Consider the following 19,828-nt stretch of genomic DNA (forward strand, 5'->3'; position numbering starts at 1 on the left):
CGGTAGTTAGCCTGTAGGAGTTGAAGTAGTTTGAAATAATGTTCTTAGTACAGCTTGACCTACTGTGGCTTGTTGTCGTTATAATATGTCTACACAGTAGTGTTTAGTGAATGTATGTAGTGTTGGCCATGTGGATGCTTTACATATTTCAGCCATTGGTATATTCCCTAAAAAAGCCATTGTTGCACCTTTTTTCCTTGTAGAATGTGCTTTAGGAGTAACTAAAAGCTGCCTTTTTGCTTTAATATAGCCTGTATGATGTTTTTGGAAAGCAACAATAGTTGTTTAGTCTTTCTAAACGGTTTAGTTCTATCTATATAGTACATTAAAGCTCTTTTGATGTCTTATGTATGTAGAGCTATTTCTGCCACAGAATCTGGCTGTGGGAAGAAGACTGACAGTTCCACTGTTTGATTTATATGAAATGGTGATACAACTTTTGGGAGACATGTTGGGTTTGTTCTTAGTACAACTTTATGCTTGTGTACTTGGAAGAAAGGTTCTTCAAGAGTAAAGGCTTGGATTTCACTCACTCTTCTTTAAGAAGTAATTGCCCCGAGGAAGGCAAATTTCCATGTTAGAAATTGAGTTTGGCACGAGTGCATGGGCTCAAATGGTGGTCCCATAAGTCGTGTAAGCACTATATTTAGATTCCAAGAAGGAACTGGTGTTGTTCTGGGTGGAATGATGTGTTTTAAACCTTCCATGAAAGCTTTAATCACAGGAACTCTAAATAAAGAGCTATGTTGTATATTTTGTAAATATGCTGAAATTGCAGTAAGATGAACTTTTACTGAAGATAATGCCAAGTTTGATTTTAGTAAATGAAGTAAATAACATACAATATCTTGTATTGGTGCTGTAAGAGGGTCTATATTTTTGGATTGACAGTAATATACAAACCTTTTCCATTTGTTTGCATAGCACTGTCTAGTAGTGGGTTTTCTTGCTTGCTTAATAATTTCCATACATTCTGATAGGAGTTGTAAATATCCAAACTCTATGACCTCAGGAGCCAAATTGCTAGATTGAGTGTGTTGGGATTTGGATGCCTGATTTGGCCTTGTTTTGTGTCAACAGATCTGGTCTGCATGGGAGTTTGGAGTGTGGTACTACTAACAGATCTAATAATGTTGTGTACCACGGTTGACGTGCCCATGTTGGTGCTATGAGTATCATTGTCAGTGAAGTCTGACGCAACTAGTTGACTAGAAACGGAAGGAGTGGGAGAGGGGGAAAAGCGTATGCAAATATCCCTGACCAATTCATCCATAGAGCACTCCCCTTGGATCGGGGATGTGGGTGTCTGGATGCAAAGTTTTGGCATTTTGTATTTTCGCTTGTTGCGAATAGGTCTATGTTTGGAGTTCCCCACTTTTAAAAGTATTTTTGAAGTACTTGAGGATGAAGTTCCCATTTATGAGTGTCGGTGATTTCTGCTGAGGATATCTGCCAACTGATTGTCTATTCCTGGAATGCGTTGAGCCAGTAGATGAATTTGATTGTGGATTGCCCATTTCCAAATTTTCTGGGCTAGAAGGGACAGTTGGGATGAATGTGTCCCTCCCTGTTTGTTGAGATGGTACATGGTTGTCATGTTGTCTGTTTTGATAAGAACATTCTTAGGTGTGAGAAGAGGTTGAAAAGCTTTGAGTGCTAGAAAGACAGCTAATAACTCCAAGTGGTTTATGTGTAGCTGTTTGTGTTTGACATCCCATTGCCCTTGAATGTTGTGATTGTTTAGGTGAGCTCCCCAAAGAATCATTGATGTGTCTGTTGTAATTATGGTCTGAGGCACAGGGTCTTGAAATGGCCGCCCTTTGGTTAGATATGTGGAATTCCACCGCTGAAGGGACATGTACGTTTGGCGGTCTATCAACACTAGATCTTGAAGTAGACCGTGTGCCTGTGACCATTGTTGTGCAAGGCACTGTTGTAAGGGGCGCATGTTTAGTCTTGCGTGTGGTACAACTGCAATACATGATGCCATCATTCCTAAAATCTTCATGAAAAATCTGACAGTGAATTGTTGATTTGTTTGTATTTATGTGATTATATTTTGGAAAGCTTGAATCCTTTGTGTATTTGGATATGCTAGAGCTTGCGGAGTGTTCAGTATTGTGCCCCAATACTGTCGTATTTGTGCTGGCTGAAGGTGCGATGTTTGGTAGTTTATTGAGAAGCCAAGTGTGTGTAAGTGTTGTGTAGCCATTTTAAGTATAGCTCCATGAACGTTAGTTTAATACACTAGCCCGCTGTGCACCTTGACCTAGATATATTTTATTCAGCTTTGCACTGTTATTTTAACAATACCCAGTTTTACGGTCTTGTTTTAATTTCTTCTATCAAACTGTTTTGCTTAGTTCAGCACTGTATTCTTAAACAACGCATTCTTGATCACCCTGTGCTTCAGTCAAGGCTACAGTCTGGAATTCTTTGTTCCCCGGTTATCAATAGAAGGTTATGAAAATTGGTCCAAATCTATTGATTTGAAAAGTGTTTGGGGAACAAAAAATTGGCAGACCAAGGGAAAGGAAACATTGTTTAGAGCATGTCTCATCCCTGTTCAAATGTTCTTTTTAAATGAAACAGTGCAACAAACAAGTTGTTTAGGCTTAGCAACAATCAGAGAATTAAACATGCCCAGTATACCTGCCCCTGCAAAATTTGACAACTGGCAAAAGTGCACGAATGCAACCAAAGAAGAGCTCAATGAGTGGATCCAGAATGGTACGATTAATGCTTCACTGACACGTCCAGGCGGGTGGATATTGCGGCCCATAGATACCAACGGGTGTCATCAACGTTTTGTCACCTCCTCGGGGGGTTTTAGGACGAATAGGCCAGACCCTCGCTATATATCACCAGAACATGCTGATATAATGACAACATATATGTAGGAAAATTGTGCCAACAGTGGCTTAAATCATCCTCACTAAATGCGGTTAAAGCACACCTCAATCTCTTGTCTAACACCACGGACTTAAAAGATTTCTTGTCAGGCCCCGAAATACCACGTAGGAAGCGTTTCTTGTATGCAGAATACAATGAAATATGGAAACTTTCCCAACAAGATGCTGCAGCCCGGTTAAGGCAAATAGACCAGGAAAATTTGAAAAAGGCATCAGCTGTTGTGGATAATGGGATTAACACCTTGTCCGACCGGATATATACGATAAACAACATTGTGTCTTTTGCTATAGACATTATATAATCTGATATGTTTTCTTTAAACCATGGGCAGAGTCAGACCAGGTCCATTATGCAGTTGGGTTGGACACTTCAAACATTGAAGGCAGGTCCTGTTTCGTGGCAGCACATCAGTGCCAGTGAAATATTTTTCTCCTTTAATCTAACGCGGCAACAACAACTAATGGCTAAGAGAAGCAACTTATGCCATGCTTAACATAGAGCAGGTTGCCTGTCACCGTGGCAGTAATACCATTGGCAGAGTGGTTAATACACAGGGTTATTAATCTGCCTATTTCAACGTTACAATTCACCTCCTGTTTGAAACACAATCCAGTAGTCAGATATGAAAAATTGGGAGATAGTTACATCCATGAGGTGTGGGAGCTTCCCTTTTGAACAAATGCTTCAATGGCATGAAAGAGGTCTTTCTTAGCGGTAGGGAATGCAAGACTTCAGTCAGCCATTCAATGGTTTGTAAACAGCTGTCCTTGCATGGGGGTGCAACGCCTCGGCTGCAAACTTGGCTTGCTATCTGAAGGGAGTTCCAGTCCCCATGATTAGACCAACGTTCCAGGTGCTTTCAAACGGCAGCTATGTCCTTCTTAATAGTGAAGACTGTTGTGGCATGTGGGCCGGAATAGTTTACGTTGTTTCGGTCTCTAAAGTCGTTACATGCTGCGGGAACGTGCTGTTTCCCCCCACTAAATTAGGGGAGGTAGCTGATATCTGGCCTCATATTGCTACTTCAAAGGTGAATTTTGACACGTTGAGTAGACTCGAGGCTTTATTGTTTCAGAAGCATGTAGCCCTTATATCTGCACGCGAGACCTACGCACTTCAAGTGGCAAGGTTGTCGGCAGAAATACAGTCCCTGTTAAATACAAATTTTCCAAGACACTTTGGTGAGCTCGTGGGACGTATATTTAATGTGTCCAGCACGGCTGGATTAGCACTTTTTTTTAAGGCTGGTTTTGTTCACACCTTCTCCTCTATATTCGGTTTGATACTTTCAGCTAGCCACTCAATTTTCGGTAGTATTTTGGGGGGATTTCTGATAACTTTGGCTTTATTAGCCAGCATTTTGCTGTTGCTGTTGTTTTTCCGCAATGGCTGTCCCGCTGCAACATGGACAAATGAAGGCGCTCCCATCAGCGCAGCTGTGTCGTGAACGTATGATGCAGCAATTTGGAGCAACACTCCTGGAACATTTGGGGTGTGACTGGTCTTTGTCATTCATACCGGTTTTGGATTGTGTGAGGCTCGTGTTTTGGTGCCTTTGGTGCTCTTTTGGACATGCACTGGAAGTTTGTCTTTTACAGCAACGCCCCCCAGCAAATGATGCTGATCTGTTGATGTTCTCGTGGAGGGTTCATTACCAGACACGCGCACTGCGGTTGCGTTTGCTACGTGAAGCTGATTACGAGCTACCCTTCCTGGAGGAAGTTGCCATCAACTTGTCAATGGGCACTGCACGGGATGCCTCCTCGGTTGATACTGGGGCTAAGGAACACACCTGCTCCTTGGTCATTTTTGGTGCAGATTTTCCAGTTTTGTCATCTGCCGAAGTGGAAGATCTCTTGTTTTCCATGACTCGTGCTTGATTCTGAACTAATCTAAATTGACATTTTTCATTGAGTTCGGTTTTAAACCACATGCTCATTTTTTAAATTGTCAAGTAGTATGCTTGTGTGTCCTCTTAACTTGTCAAGATTAAGTAGGGTTTTAAATATATCTTGGGTTGATATATTTTAGTTTTGGCTTGAACCACTTTCTACCGACAAGGGGAGGGTGTTGTGTAGCCATTTTAAGTATAGCCCCATGCACGTTAGTTTAATACACTAGGCCGCTGTGCACCTTGACCTAGATATATTTTATTCAGCTTTGCACTGTTATTTTAACAATAACCAGTTTTACGGTTGTGTTTTAATTTCTTCTATCAAACTGTTTTGCTTAGTTCAGCACTGTGTTCTCAAACAACGCATTCTTGATCACCCTGTGCTTCAGTCAAGGCTACAGTCTGGTACACTGCTGGTAAACGTGGTAAAAGTTTAGTCTCCAACATTCGCAGAAAATACACATCCTTACGTAGGGACATTTTCTTAGAAAATCTGCTGTATTAGTTATAAAAACAATTTCTAGTCTCAGTACACGTCAAGAGTTAGATTCCAGGCAGGGAACCACAACTGTATGCTGAATGCTCCGCTGCATATGCTGACGCAGATCACAGGCCTTTGCTCGGGTATGAGGGTTGATGTCCTCCCGGGGAACCTGAAAGGCAGGAATAGAGCTTAATATGCTGTGCTCGAAATATGATTTAGATAGGGTATAGTCCATCGATTCTAGTGGCACTATGATAGCATTATTCTTATGCTTCACTCTCATCGTCACTATTTTAATATTGTTGTGTAGTTCTGGTTATTGCAGCTCATGCTCTGCTATCCAAAATGCAGTAGTTTTATTAAACCAATCTTTAAAACTTATACTGCCTTTATTGTCATTTATATATGAGACCGCACTGTGTATGAGAGCACCGGTTGTGACTTGAGTGACCACGACTTCACTGAGAAGTACCAATATGTCATGCGCTCGGCTGCCCCATCGTTTCTGCCTCTTGGGAGAGATAAGGCACTGCTAGTTAGCCAGAGCAAAGCCCGGATTTGGAGCGACAAGTGTCATCCACCGTGGGTCAGACTCAGTCCCCCACACTGTGGACGATCTGCTGCTCAAAATCCATTAGTCTCATTAGAATAATGAGAGCCTACGCGACATAAGGTTTGTATTACATAATGCGTATGATTTTGGCATTGTGTATGACTGTTTCATTTTATTAGCCAATAGTCTAGATATGGAAAGACATATATATGTTGTCTTCTTAGGTAGGCTGCCACTACTGCCAAGCACTTTGTGAACACTCTTGGCGCTGTTGTTATTCCAAAGGGCAACACTTTGAACTGGTAGTGTTTTCCCTGAATGATAAACCTGAAATATTTTCTTTGTGCAGGATGGATGGGTATATGAAAATACACATCTTTGAGGTCTAAGGCTGTCATGAAATCTTGTTTTTGTAGTAGTGGGATGACATCCTGTAAAGTTTCCATGTGAAAATATTCTGAGAGGATGTAAAGATTGAGGGACCTGAGGTCTAATATTGGCCTGAAGGTGCCATCTTTTTTGGGAATTAGAAAATATAGTGAGTAAACTCCTGTCCCTATTTGAGACTGTGGAACCAATTCTATTGCTTGTTTGTGTGGTATAGATTGGACCTCTTCTTGTAACAGAATGGTGTGTTCTGTGGATAGTTTGTGTGACCTTGGTGGGATATTTGGAGGAGTGTTTATTGATTCTAGGCAATAGCCATTGCGGATAATTTATAGCACCCAGTTGTCTGTGGTAATATTTTGCCAATTTGTGTGGAACTGTTGTAGTCTTCCCCCCACAGGAGAGGTGTGGAGTGGAAGGTAATGAGGGAAGTCACTGTTTTTGGTGCTGTGGTGCTGCTTAGAGGCCTGAAATTCCCCTCTATTTCTGGGGTACTGTCCTCTATATGTGCCCTAAAACTACCACATTGGGATTGAGGTTGGTAGGTTGGCTTTGCCTGTGAGGTGGATGACTCAGAGGACTGTGGTCTGAAACCCCTCGAAACTGAGGTTTAGGAAAGGACCCCCTATATGGTGAAGAGTAGAGTGCACCCATTGCCTTTGCTGTGTCAGAGTCCTTTCGCAATTTTTCTATGGCTGTGTCTACTTCTGGCCCAAAAGATGTTTTTAATCAAACGACATGTTCAACACAGCCGGCTGTATTTCTGGCTTGAATCAAGAAGATCTGAGCCATGCATGGCTGCGTATAGTGACTGCAGAGTTGACGCTCCTAGCAGCGGTATCTGCTGCATCTAGGGCAGATCGTATTTGATTGTTAGAAATGGCTTGCCCTTCCTCCACTACTTGTTGGCCCTTTTCTGGTGTTCTTTGGGGAGATGCTGTATTATGTCTTGCATCTCGTCCCAATGGGCTCTGTCATAGCGAGCTAATAGTGCTTGCAAGTTGGCTATTCTCCACTGATTTGCTGCCTGGGATGCAACTCTTTTCCCTGCAGCATCAAAGTTCCTGCTCTCTTTATCAGGAGGGGATGCATCTCCTGATGACTGACTATTTGCTCTCTTCCTGGCAGCACTAACTACCACAGAATCAGGAGGTACCTGATGGATGATATAATCAGGGTCAGAGGGTGCAGGTTTATATTTTTTCTCTATCCTAGGTGTTATGATGCGTGCTTAAACAGGTTCCCTAAAGATCTGATCCGCATGTTTTACCATGCCTTGGAGCGTCAGGAGGCATTGATACCTAGAATGTGTTGAGGATAGAGTGTTAAATAAATCCTTTCGAGGGGCTCTGTATGCATGGTGACACCATGATATGCTGCAGCCCTAGCTATGACTTGGTTATAGACAGTACTATCCTCAGGTGGTGATGGTTTAGAGGGATAGCTGTCTGGATTCTTACTTGGAATGGGATCTGGGTCATAAAGATCCCATGGATCCACATTGTCCTGTTGTGAATCATAAGAATGAGTGGGTGACTGCACTGGTGTAGGGCTAATAGGAGGAGAATGAGGAGGAGGAGATAGAGGAGGCGGTGGTTTCTCCTTCTGCTTTGGCACTTTTGCTGGAGGCTGCATAGTGTCCAATTCCTCCTGAAAAGCTAGCTTCCTCTGTTTTTAAAGGAGGTGCTGTCAGACTTCTCCCTGTTTCCTTATGGATGTGGATTCAGGATTGCCTTTCATCCATAATTCCTAGTATTGATTGTACCTCTAACTCCTCTTCAGAGGTTTTGGGGCTTTCTTTAAGTTTCTTTGAAAGTCCATGTTCCTCTGTGTAAGTTGGTATTTTCAGTTCCGAAGCATGCTCGATCGAAAAAGATGATGAGGACGAAGGTTTCGGCTCCTAAAACTGGCTTTCTAATTTTCGACTCCGAAAAGTGGTGTCTAGTGGAGTAGGAAACGGAGCTCTTTGTTGTCTCCGATGTTTTCGGAGGATTGGCCTTTTTCGGTGCCGAACTGGGAAGTTGGTCACCGACAGTCTTTTTCCAGGCCGAGCCGTGGCCTTCTGGCAGTGGCGTACCCAAGGCCTTGTGCTTTTTCTTTTGTGAGGGTGCAGGGGGCAGATGTACTCACATGTTGTCCTGCTATGACTGGTCTGTCTTCTGATTCCTGCTCGGACTCAGAATCTCGAACTGAGACTGCGGTCTGCATCAATTCTTTTTCTTCTACGTCGAGAGGTTCACGGCTCCTCAACGCCATTTCGAGTCTTCTTGCCCTTCTGTCTCAAAGAGTGTTTTTCGATCAGAAGGATCAACATGCCTCACAGTTTTCTTTCCAATGGTCTGGGGAAAGGCAGAGGTTGCAAACCAGATGCTGGTCTGTGTACGGGTACTTCGCGTGGCACCGAGGACAGAATCGGAATGGAGTCCAATCCATGAGACTTTCATGCGGTCGGCCCGAATAGGCCAGAGTTGGGTGCGCGCGGCCCGAAGAGCGAACAAAGTTGTTTTCCCGACAGTACTGCTGTGTCGATGGAAGGATATTACCCCGATCGATACAATACTGACAAAAAGAGAGTTTTACAGAGTTTTCTGAATCGAAGTCTCAGAGCGAGAGAAAACACGTCCGAACCCGACGGCGGAAAGAAAACAATCCAACAATGGAGTCGATGCCCATGCGCAATGGAACCAAAGAGGAGTCGTCACTCGATCCCGTGACTCTAAAACACTTCTTCGAACAAAAACAACTTGGAACACGCCGAGCCCAACACTGGATGGTGGACTACTAATGCACAGCATGTGTATCTGCAGCTACACATGCCATTGAATGAAAATACATATATATATATACATATATAAATATATGTATATATAGAAAATGTCACTTACCCAGTGTACATCTGTTCGTGGCATGAGACGCTGCAGATTCACATGCTTTGCACATCCCGCCATCTAGTGTTGGGCTCGGAGTGTTACAAGTTGTTTTTCTTCGAAGAAGTCTTTTTGAGTCACGAGATCGAGGGACTCCTCCCCTTTCGGCTCCATTGCGCATGGGCGTCGACTCCATCTTAGATTGTTTTCCCCGCAGAGGGTGAGGTAGGAGTTGTGTATTATAGTAATAGTGCCCATGCAACGGAGTAAATATGTATGTACATAATGTGGTTTAAAGTGATATATTTAAAAATTGACAAATGTTCAAGATCAACTTTGAAACGGCTACAGGCTCATGGGGAGGCGGGTGGGCGCACGTGAATCTGCAGCGTCTCATGCCATGAGCAGATGTACACTGGGTAAGTGACATTTTCCGTTCGATGGCATGTGTAGCTGCAGATACACATGCTTTGCATAGACTAGTAAGCAGTTATCTCCCCAAAAGCGGTGGCTCAGCCTGTAGGAGTTGAAGTTGTTTGAAATAAAGTTCGTAGTACTGCTTGTCCTACAGTGGCTTGTTGTGCTGTTAACACATCCACGCAGTAATGTTTGGTAAACGTATGAGGCGTAGACCATGTGGCTGCCTTACATATTTCAGTCATTGGAACGTTTCCTAGAAAGGCCATAGTAGCACCTTTCTTCCTAGTTGAATGTGCCTTTGGTGTTATAGGCAGTTCTCTTTTTGCTTTGAGATAACAGGTTTGAATACATTTAACTATCCATCTGGCAATGCCTTGTTTGGATATTGGATTCCCTGTATGAGGTTTTTGAAAAGCAACAAACAGTTGTTTTGTTTTCCGTATTTGTTTTGTTCTATCAATGTAGTACATTAAAGCTCTTTTGATGTCTAATGTATGTAGTGCTCTTTCAGCTACAGAATCTGGTTCTGGAAAGAACACTGGTAGTTCTACTATTTGATTTAAGTGAAACGGTGATTTGACTTTTGGTAAGAACTTTGGATTAGTTTGTAAAACTACTTTATGCTTGTGTATCTGAATAAAGGGTTCTTGTATGGTAAATGCCTGTATTTCACTTACTCTTCTTAGAGATGTGATGGCAATGAGAAACGCTACTTTCCATGTTCAATATTGTATCTCACATGAGTGCGTGGGTTCAGAAGGTGGACCCATGAGTCGTGTAAAGACAATGTTAAGGTTCCATGAAGGAACTGGTGGCGTTATTGGTGGGATAATTCTCTTTAGGCCCTCCATAAATGCTTTTATGACTGGGATCCTAAATAATGAAGTTGAGTGCGTAATTTGCAGATAAGCTGAAATTGCGGTAAGATGCATTTTAATGGATGAAAAAGCTAGCTTTGACTTTTGTAAATGTGGTAAGTAGCTTACGATGTCTTTAGCAGAGAGATGCGTGTAATGGCTGAATTTTATTATTATGGCAATAAAAAACAAATCTTTTCCACTTATTTGCATAGCAATGTCTTGTGGTTGGTTTCTTTGCTTGTTTTATGACCTCCATACATTCCTGTGTAAGGTCTAGATGTCCGAATTCTAAGACTTCAGGAGCCAAATTGCTAGATTCAGTGATGCTGGATTTGGATGCCTGATCTGTTGTTTGTGTTGAGTTAACAGATCTGGTCTGTTTGGAAGGTTGATATGAGGCACTACTGAGAGGTCTAGTAGTGTTGTGTACCAAGGTTGTCTTGCCCAGGTTGGTGCTATTAGTATGAGTTTGAGTTTGTTTTGACTCAATTTGTTTACTAGATATGGACGGAGTGGGAGAGGGGGAAAAGCGTATGCAAATATCCCTGACCAACTCATCCATAACACATTGCCCTGAGATTGATCTTGTGGGTACCTGGATGCGAAGTTTTGGCATTTTGCGTTTTCTTTTGTTGCAAATAGGTCTATTTGTGGTGTTCCCCATCTTTGGAAGTAAGTGTTTAGTATTTGGGGGTGAATCTCCTATTCGTGGATCTGTTGGTGATCCCGAGAGAGATTGTCTGCTAACTGATTCTGAATCCCTGGAATGAACTGTGCTATTAGGCGAGTGTGGTTGTGAATCGCCCAATGCCATATTCTCTGTGCCAGGAGACACAACTGTGTCGAGTGTGTCCCTCCCCGTTTGTTCAGATAATACATGGTTGTCATGTTGTCTATTTTGACAAGAATGTTTTTGTGGCTTATTATGGGTTGAAATGCCTTCAACGCTAGAAATACTGCCAGTAGTTCTAAGTGATTTATGTGAAACTGTCTCTGCTGAGTGTCCCATTGTCCTTGGATGCTGTGTTGATTGAGGTGTGCTCCCCACCCTATCATGAAGGCATCTGTCGTTATTACGTATTGAGGCACTGGGTCTTGGAAAGGCCGTCCTTGGTTTAAATTTATATTGTTCCACCATTGAAGCGAGGTGTATGTTTGGCGGTCTATCAACACTAGATCTAGAAGATGATCCTGTGCCTGTGACCATTGTGATGCTAGGCACTGTTGTAAGGGCTGCATGTGCAATTTTGCGTTTGGGACAATGGCTATGCATGAGGACATCATGCCTAGTAGTTTCATCACCATCTTGACTTGTATCTTTTGTTTTGGATACATGGCCTGTATTACATTGTGAAATGCCTGTACCCTTTGTGGACTTGGAGTGGCAATCCCTTTTGTTGTGTTGATTGTCGCCCCTAAGTATTGCTGTGTTTGACACGGCTGAAGGTATGACTTTGTGTAGTTGAGTGAGAAACCCAGTTTGTGGAGGGTTTCTATGACATAATTTGTGTGTTGTGAACACCGTTCTTGCGTGTTGGTTTTGATTAACCAATCGTCTAGGTACGGGAACACATGTATTTGCTGCCTCCTGATATGTGCAGCCACTACTGCCAGGCATTTTGTAAAAACTCTTGGCGCAGTTGTTATCCCGAATGGCAACACTTTGAATTGGTAATGTACCCCTTGGAATACAAACCTTAAGTATTTTCTGTGTGAAGGATGTATCAGTATATGGAAGTATGCATCCTTTAGGTCTAGTGTTGTCATGTAGTCTTGTTGTTTGAGCAATGGGATTACGTCCTGTAATGTCACCATGTGAAAGTGATCTGATTTGATGTAGATATTTAATGTTCTGAGATCTAATATAGGTCTTAGAGTTTTGTCCTTTTTGGGTATGAGAAAGTACAGCGAGTAAACTCCTGTTCCTCTCTGATGAATTGGTACCAGTTCTATTGCATCTTTTGTAACAACGCTTGGACCTCTAGTTCTAGAAGATCCATGCGTTGTTTTGACATATTGTGTGTTTTCGATGGGACATTCGGAGGGAATTTGAGAAATTCTATGCAATAACCATGCTGGATAATTGCTAGGACCCAAGTGTCTGTTGTTATTTCCTCCCAATGTTTGTAGAACTTGGTTAGTCTCCCCCCCACAGGTGTTATGTGTTGGGGATTTGTGATGTCGAAGTCACTGCTTGTTTTGAGGAGTTTTGGGACTTTGGAACTTTCCTCTACTATTTTGGAATTGGCCCCCTCTATTTTGTCCCCGAAAACTTCCCCGCTGATATTGGCTCTGTTAAGTGGGCCTTGTTTGTGAGGTTGTGGGTTCTGTGCTTTGTCCTCGAAACCCCCCTCGAAACTGTGTTTTACGAAATGTGCCTCTGCTCTGTGGGGAGTAGAGTGTGCCCATGGCTTTGGCCGTATCAGTGTCCTTTTTAAGTTTTTCGATAGCAGTGTCCACCTCCGGCCCAAACAACTGCTGTCCGTTAAATGGCATATTCAGCACTGCTTGTTGTATTTCCGGCTTGAATCCTGATGTACGCAGCCATGCGTGTCGCCTTATGGTCACTGCTGTATTTACTGTCCTAGCAGCTGTATCTGCTGCATCCATTGCCGAGCGTATCTGATTGTTCGAGATACTCTGTCCTTCCTCCACCACCTGTTGTGCCCTTTTTTGGAACTCTTTGGGCAAGTGTTCAATGAAATGTTGCATTTCGTCCCAATGAGCCCTATCATATCTCGCCAGCAATGCCTGTGAGTTGGCAATGCGCCATTGGTTGGCCGCTTGTGCTGCAACCCTTTTCCATGCTGCGTCGAACTTGCGACTCTCCTTGTCTGGAGGTGGTGCGTCTCCCGAGGTGTGTGAGTTCGCTCTCTTGCGAGCTGCCCCTACTACCACAGAGTCTGGTGTTAATTGCTGCATGATGTATACAGGGTCTGTTGGCGGCGGCTTGTATTTCTTCTCCACCCTTGGAGTTATGGCCCTGCCCTTCACAGGCTCCTAAAACACCTGTTTGGAGTGTTTTAGCATTCCACGTAGCATAGGGAGACTTTGGTATTGGCTATGTGTGGAGGATAGTGTGGTAAATAAAAAGTCATTCTCAATAGGCTCTGCATGCAGGGTGACATTATGAAACGCCGCTGCTCTTGACACCACCTGTGTGTAGGCTGTACTGTCCTCAGGTGGCGACGGTCTCGCTGGATAACAGTCTGGGCTGTTATCTGATACTGGCGCATCATAAAGATCCCATGCGTCGGGATCATCCTGACTCATTCCAGTATGAGTTGGGGACTGCATCAGTTGTGGAGTGGCTACTGGTGATGTCTGCATTGAGCGTGGTGGAGATGGTGGCGGGGGTACTTGTCTTGCCACCTTTGCCTGTGGCTGCTTGTCCTTTTCTTGAAAGGCAAGTCTTCTTTTCATCCTAATTGGGGGAAGAGTACTTATCTTCCCTGTGTCCTTTTGGATGTGGAGCCTTCTCTGAGTGTAGTCTGGCTCCATCGACTCTAGTTCTTGTCCGAACCTATGTCCTTGAATTTGTGAGGACAGTCCCTGTTCCTCTGTGTAGGAACTTCTTTTCGGTCTTCTTGCCGGATGTTTCAGTATGGAAACTTTTTCAGCAGTCTTTTTCGGCTCCGACAACACTTTTTTAATTTTCGGCGTTCTGGTCTCTCGGTGCAGACTTGTTTCGGTGCCGCCCTCTCGGTGCCAAACTTGCTCTGACCCGCTGTCTCGGGGTCGAGTCTGCTCTGTGCCGGTATCTCGACCGGAGTCGGATGTCTTCGACACATGCATGCCCTTTTTCGGTGCCGATGATCGGTCGCCTATTTTTCGGGTTAAGCCATGGCCTGCTGGCGGTGGCGTCGCCTGGGCTATAGTGGTCTTTGCGTGAGTTTTGTGTGTCGACGTCTTACTCACGGTTTTCGGCGTCAGTTCGGGATCGACCTCATCAGAGTCCGAATCCTCGATGGAGAAGGTTTCTTCTTCCTCCTCCAAGTGTTTTGTCCTGTCGGCGCCGACGCCATCTGTAGTCTTCTCGCTCTTCGGTCTCTTAATGTCTTCCTCGACCGAAACGCCCAACAGGCTTCACAAGTATCTTCTTTGTGTTCTGGAGACACACACAAGATGCTGATCTGTATAAGGATACTTGTTGTGACATTTGGGGCAGAAGCGGAATGGGGTTCGTTCCATTAGCCTTGAAGAGACACGTGGTTGGGCCGACCAGGCCCCGACGGGGGATCGAAAACCCCCAAGGGCCACCGGAGCTCTTCAAAATTCGGTGTTGATCTGTTGTAACTAACCCGATACCGAACGCAAACAATACCGTCGAATTTTCCGAGATTCTAACTATCTTTCCGAACCGAAACGCGGAGCGAAAAGGAACCCGTCCGAACCCGATGGCGGAAAGAAAACAATCTAAGATGGAGTCGACCCCCATGCGCAATGGAGCCGAAAGGGGAGGAGTCCCTCGATCTCGTGACTCGAAAAGACTTCTTCGAAGAAAAATAACTTGTAACACTCCGAGCCCAACACTAGATGGCGGGATGTGCAAAGCATGTGTATCTGCAGCTACACATGCCATCGAACATACATATATATATATATATATATATATATATATACATATTGTGTAATTACCTCAAGTTAGGGGACTGCCTAGAAGTAATCTAGTGTGGTGCTACTATAATAATAAAGTACATTTATTTTTGTAACACTGTGGGGTTCCTTTCATGTGTGATAAGTTACTGTGTGACTATTGTGGTATAGCATAAGCTTTGCATGTCTCCTTACTAAGTCTTGGCTGCTCATCCACAGCCACCTCTAGAGAGCCCTGGCTTCCTAGACACTGCTTACATTAACTAATAGGGGTTGTCTGGACCTGGTATAAGGTGACATCACCACAGGTGTCCACCAAACACCAGGCCAGCTTCCTACAATGTTTGCCTGAATTTTCTGACCAGATATGGAATGAGTGCGAGAGGCAGAGAAGCATCTGCAAATATCCCTGACCAGCTCATCCATTGAGCATTGTCCATGAACTGTGGATGGGGGTGCCCTCATGCAAATGTTTGGGATTTTGCATTTTCTGAGGTGGGAAAGAGATCTATCTCTGGTATTCCCCACCGTTGAAAGTATTTGTATAGGACATGAGGTTGGACTTCCCGCTCGTTAACTTCTTGCTGCGTCCTACTTAGTAGGTCCTCTACTGAACTGTCCACTCCTGGTAGGTATTCCACCAGGAGGTGGATACTGTGTGTGGTAGCCCATTTCCATATGGTTTGTGCTAGTTGAGACTGCTCTATTGAATGTGTACCTCCCTGCGTCTCAATGTAGTACACTGCTGTTATATTGTCTGGTAGGAGAAGTATATTTTTCTCAACTATGTTGGGGAGAAATGCTCTGACTGCAAGTTGGATGGCTACTAGTTTTAGAACACTGATGTGGAACTTGGTTGATGCGCAGACCATTGAGCCTGCACAGCAATGTTCCTCCATGTGTGCAGCTCAGCCTATGAGTGATACATCTGTAGTGATTGTCACTTGCGGGATTAGGTCAATGAAGATTCTACCCTTTAGTTTGTTTTCTGTGTTCCAGCAATTCAGCAATTGATGGACCCTGGATGAAACCAACACTAAACCCTCCAGGCTGTCCCTCACTTGTGACTACTGAGATGCTATACACATGGGACCATTGCAGGAGTGTCGTCTTGCATGTGGAGCTATTGCTATACATGATGCAATCATGCCAAGCAGGCGCATCACCATCCTGACTGGCAAGCAACAATGTGGCAGAAAAATAGTCAGTTGGTTCTGGAGATTGAGAACCCTCTGCGGATTTGTGTAAGCTTTCCCTAGAAATCAGTTACAGAGCGGAGAGGATGGGTGGGTCAGTAAGGACCCTGCAACTAGAATATGTCTCTACCAGATAAATCGTTGCCGAAAGTAACTAAATTGTTCATCTGATCGGGACTTCCAGTTGCAGATTCCTTACCTTAGAAAAAATACCCAAGCAATACCATCCCAAGAAGAGGGTCTGCGAACCAAGATCACACTAAAAAGTCCTGCAGGACCGAACAGGCAAAGTACCCGTCCCTTCGGACCTGACTGTCCAGGCAGTAGTGTTTAGTAAATGTGTGCAAGGACGCCCATGTTTGCTGCCTGGCAGATGACCAAGACTGGAACTCCACGTGCTAAAGAAGTGGTTGCAGCTGTTGCTCTGGTAGAATGAGTGCACTAGCCCTATGGGGGGTTGCTTTTTAGCCAATGAGAAGTCATTTCAGACCCCGCACCCCCTCACAGCACATTTATTTTCGTGACCTCTATTTCTCAGGGCAGGCAGGAACCGGAGCAGCGCGGCTGGATGCGATGTCCGTATCAAGCAGTCAATCGATCGGGCAGCCGCCCACCAACCTGCCTCAGTGCCCTAGAGTGTGTTGTTGCGCTTGCCGGGCCCATCAATAAGCTATGGCCCAGCGCGCCACCATCTTGGATGCAGCGCGGCCTGCCCGGGGAGTTGCTACACCAGGAGATCTCATCCTCACATTAGAGGAGCGGACGGCAGTGCTCCAGATTGCTCAGCGCTCTAGGTGACCAGCAGCGACATGGGAAAAGGGCAGTTGGGGTGATCAGGACTACCTAGACACTGAAGCGCTGCCGGGGAGCTCCACCAGCACAGGTCCTATGCCATCGGCAGTCGGTCACATCCCAGGTTAGTGGTACCAGTTGATGATTTCTCAATTTAACTGCTTTAAGAAGCAGGTTTTATTGTAGACATAAAGGTGGTCATTCTGACCCTGGCGGTCTTTGACCGCCAGGGCGGAGGACCGCGGGAGCACCGCCGACAGGCCGGCGGTGCTCCAATGGGGATTCCGACCGCGGCGGTAAAGCCGCGGTCGGACCGGCACCACTGGCGGGGTCCCGCCAGTGTACCGCGGCCCCATTGAATCCTCCGCGGCGGCGCAGCTTGCTGCACCGCCGCGGGGATTCCGACCCCCCCTACCGCCATCCAGATCCCGGCGGTCGGACCGCCGAGATCCGGATGGCGGTAGGGGGGGTCGCGGGGCCCCTGGGGGCCCCTGCAGTGCCCATGCCACTGGCATGGGCATTGCAGGGGCCCCCGTAAGAGGGCCCCTACATGTATTTCACTGTCTGCTGCGCAGACAGTGAAATACGCGACGGGTGCAACTGCACCCGTCGCACAGCTTCCACTCCGCCGGCTCGATTCCGAGCCGGCTTCATCGTGGAAGCCTCTTTCCCGCTGGGCTGGCTGGCGGTCTGAAGGCGACCGCCCGCCAGCCCAGCGGGAAAGTCAGAATTACCGCCGCGGTCTTTCGACCGCGGAACGGTAACCTGACGGCGGGACTTTGGCGGGCGGCCTCCGCCGCCCGCCAAGGTCAGAATGAGGGCCAAAGTGTTTGGGAAAATGTAGGTTAGGAATAGGAGATCCATAGTTGAAAAACTGCATTTGGAGCACTAGAACGTGGTTGTACTCACCTTCCTTTCGGTGCTGAGAGGAGTTTTAATCCCTCCTTTAAAAGTAGCATTATTCTTGCAAGACCATGAGTGTACTTCAAATTCAGAGGAAGAGTGCTATAAAACAGATCACAATGGAAAACAATAAATCAAACTTCAAATAACTCACCCAAAACAGCACTGCTATAAAAGTCCCAGAAAACGTGAGGATCGCCATCAGAACGGCCTTTAAGATCATCGAGGTAATCTGAAACCAATGACAGTAGAGAACATCAGAAGTACGGACGAACAATGTAAAGGGAAGAATTAGGAGTTCGAAATGATGAAAACTCCTAGAACAAGACATCAAAACGAGTTCACAAATAAATCTTGCAATTAGTGTTACCATTTAGATACTGTTTCATTGCATCACTGCTTGCTAGTTTCATTGCTGTTTGTCCAGAGTATGTGGCCAGCGTTGGATCAGCACCATATGACAGAAGAAGCCAGACTGCCTCCAAGCTATCATTCACTGTAGCATCATGAATTGGCCTGCAAAATTACACAAAATTGATATTTAGCAATGGCAGTTATTAACTCTTCAATGTCCTGTAAACATGCCCATAACAATTCACTGGCTCAAATAAGCAGAGATGTAAGGTGATGTGGCAGTTCAGTCACGTTTGATGAAAATGAAAAGATTAGGAAGAAGCACAGATTTCATGGCTTAATGGGGTCCCGTAAAATTAAACTTCAAACTTAAAATCATGAATAACTTCAACCAATTAATTGAGAGTCGTCCTCATAAAAGCTGCCCTAATAGGAGAAATGGATACAAATAATCCTTCCATAACAAGCTCTTCAGTATTGGTCAGTATCAAGGAACAAACTCTACCTCTGTACTCTCTATCTTTAACAAGGCCCCAGCAAAAAGCCCATGGTCATGTGGTACACACATCACACAGATGGAGCTAGAGGACAGAGGCAGAAAAGTGACGTGGTAATAAGGTTAAATACAAAATGGAATATAGGATTGTGATGGAGATTCAGTTACAAAAAACATGTGTCCTTAACATCTGAATCGTTTCAGCACTGGTATATTTTTACAACTTATTTATGAAGGTCCTCTAGTACATCACCTGTAAGGTAGGTAACCTGATGGCACCTATAACTGGCGTTACCAGCCACAGTGGAATAATAATACCCTAGGAACACAAAAACTCAGTGTATTTCACTTGGACATAATACAAAGCGGTTCCCACACGTCAGATTAACACGACAGGGGTAGCAGTCTCCTGTTACCCCTCATCTTCATGACCTCGATCGTCGTAACCACTTACAAAACAAATGCAAAAAAAAAGGAAAGGGGTTGGCAGTCCCCATCTTTTAAATGGTGCCACTGTGATATGTATTCACTCTTACTGAAACAGTTATATTGCTGATTTGGAGGGGAATGTGATTTACCATCTATCAACATCCCCAAGAGAGTTGAAAACCAATGTACATCCAGAATGACACTAGACAAAATGTTGAAGGGGTGTGCTGTGTAAGCAGGTTGGCTTGACACCAACTAACTCAACCAAGTTTGATACACTCAGAGCTAGCAGATCAAATTAACTCCACTGGTAAGTACAGTCCAAAGGGATCCAAGGGGGGGGGGGCATACTCCCAACACATTTACATCCCTTTAATCCAACCTATAATTATATATTACATAGGTGACATCTTTGCCTCTGTTTAAGGTTGACACAACTGTCCATATGAAAAGCTGTTTTTACTTTGCTAATATCCTGGCCCTTCAGTCTCCCATCATCTTTCTGCACCCGACTTTGAAAAACAGAAAACTACAGGAGACGTACTTTGATAATGTCGATTTTACCACAGCATGATTAAGGGAGGGCTGATCACAAAATTGGTCTGAATGGAAATTCCACTATGAATCAAACAAATCGACATCTAAATCCATCAAATTTGGTAGGCATTAGTGGGTTTACTGCCT

The 19,828-nt window shown here is 44.6% G+C and overlaps 1 protein-coding gene across 7 annotated transcripts in view; it reads right to left on the reverse strand.

Moving 5' to 3' along the window:
* The window catches only part of BCORL1 (BCL6 corepressor like 1), an 860,657-nt gene that overhangs the window by 146,289 nt on the left and 694,540 nt on the right, over positions 1–19,828 (reverse strand). For all 7 annotated transcript variants that reach the window (XM_069212828.1, XM_069212837.1, XM_069212844.1 and 4 more), the window contains 2 exons: positions 18,236–18,381; positions 18,020–18,097 (listed from right to left, as the gene is read on the reverse strand). In XM_069212828.1, the coding sequence (XP_069068929.1) occupies positions 18,020–18,097; positions 18,236–18,381 (224 nt within the window). The remainder of the gene's footprint in view (positions 1–18,019; positions 18,098–18,235; positions 18,382–19,828) is intronic.

This window comes from Pleurodeles waltl, chromosome 2_1, assembly GCF_031143425.1.
Source record: "Pleurodeles waltl isolate 20211129_DDA chromosome 2_1, aPleWal1.hap1.20221129, whole genome shotgun sequence".
Classification (NCBI taxonomy): Eukaryota; Metazoa; Chordata; class Amphibia; order Caudata; family Salamandridae; genus Pleurodeles; species Pleurodeles waltl.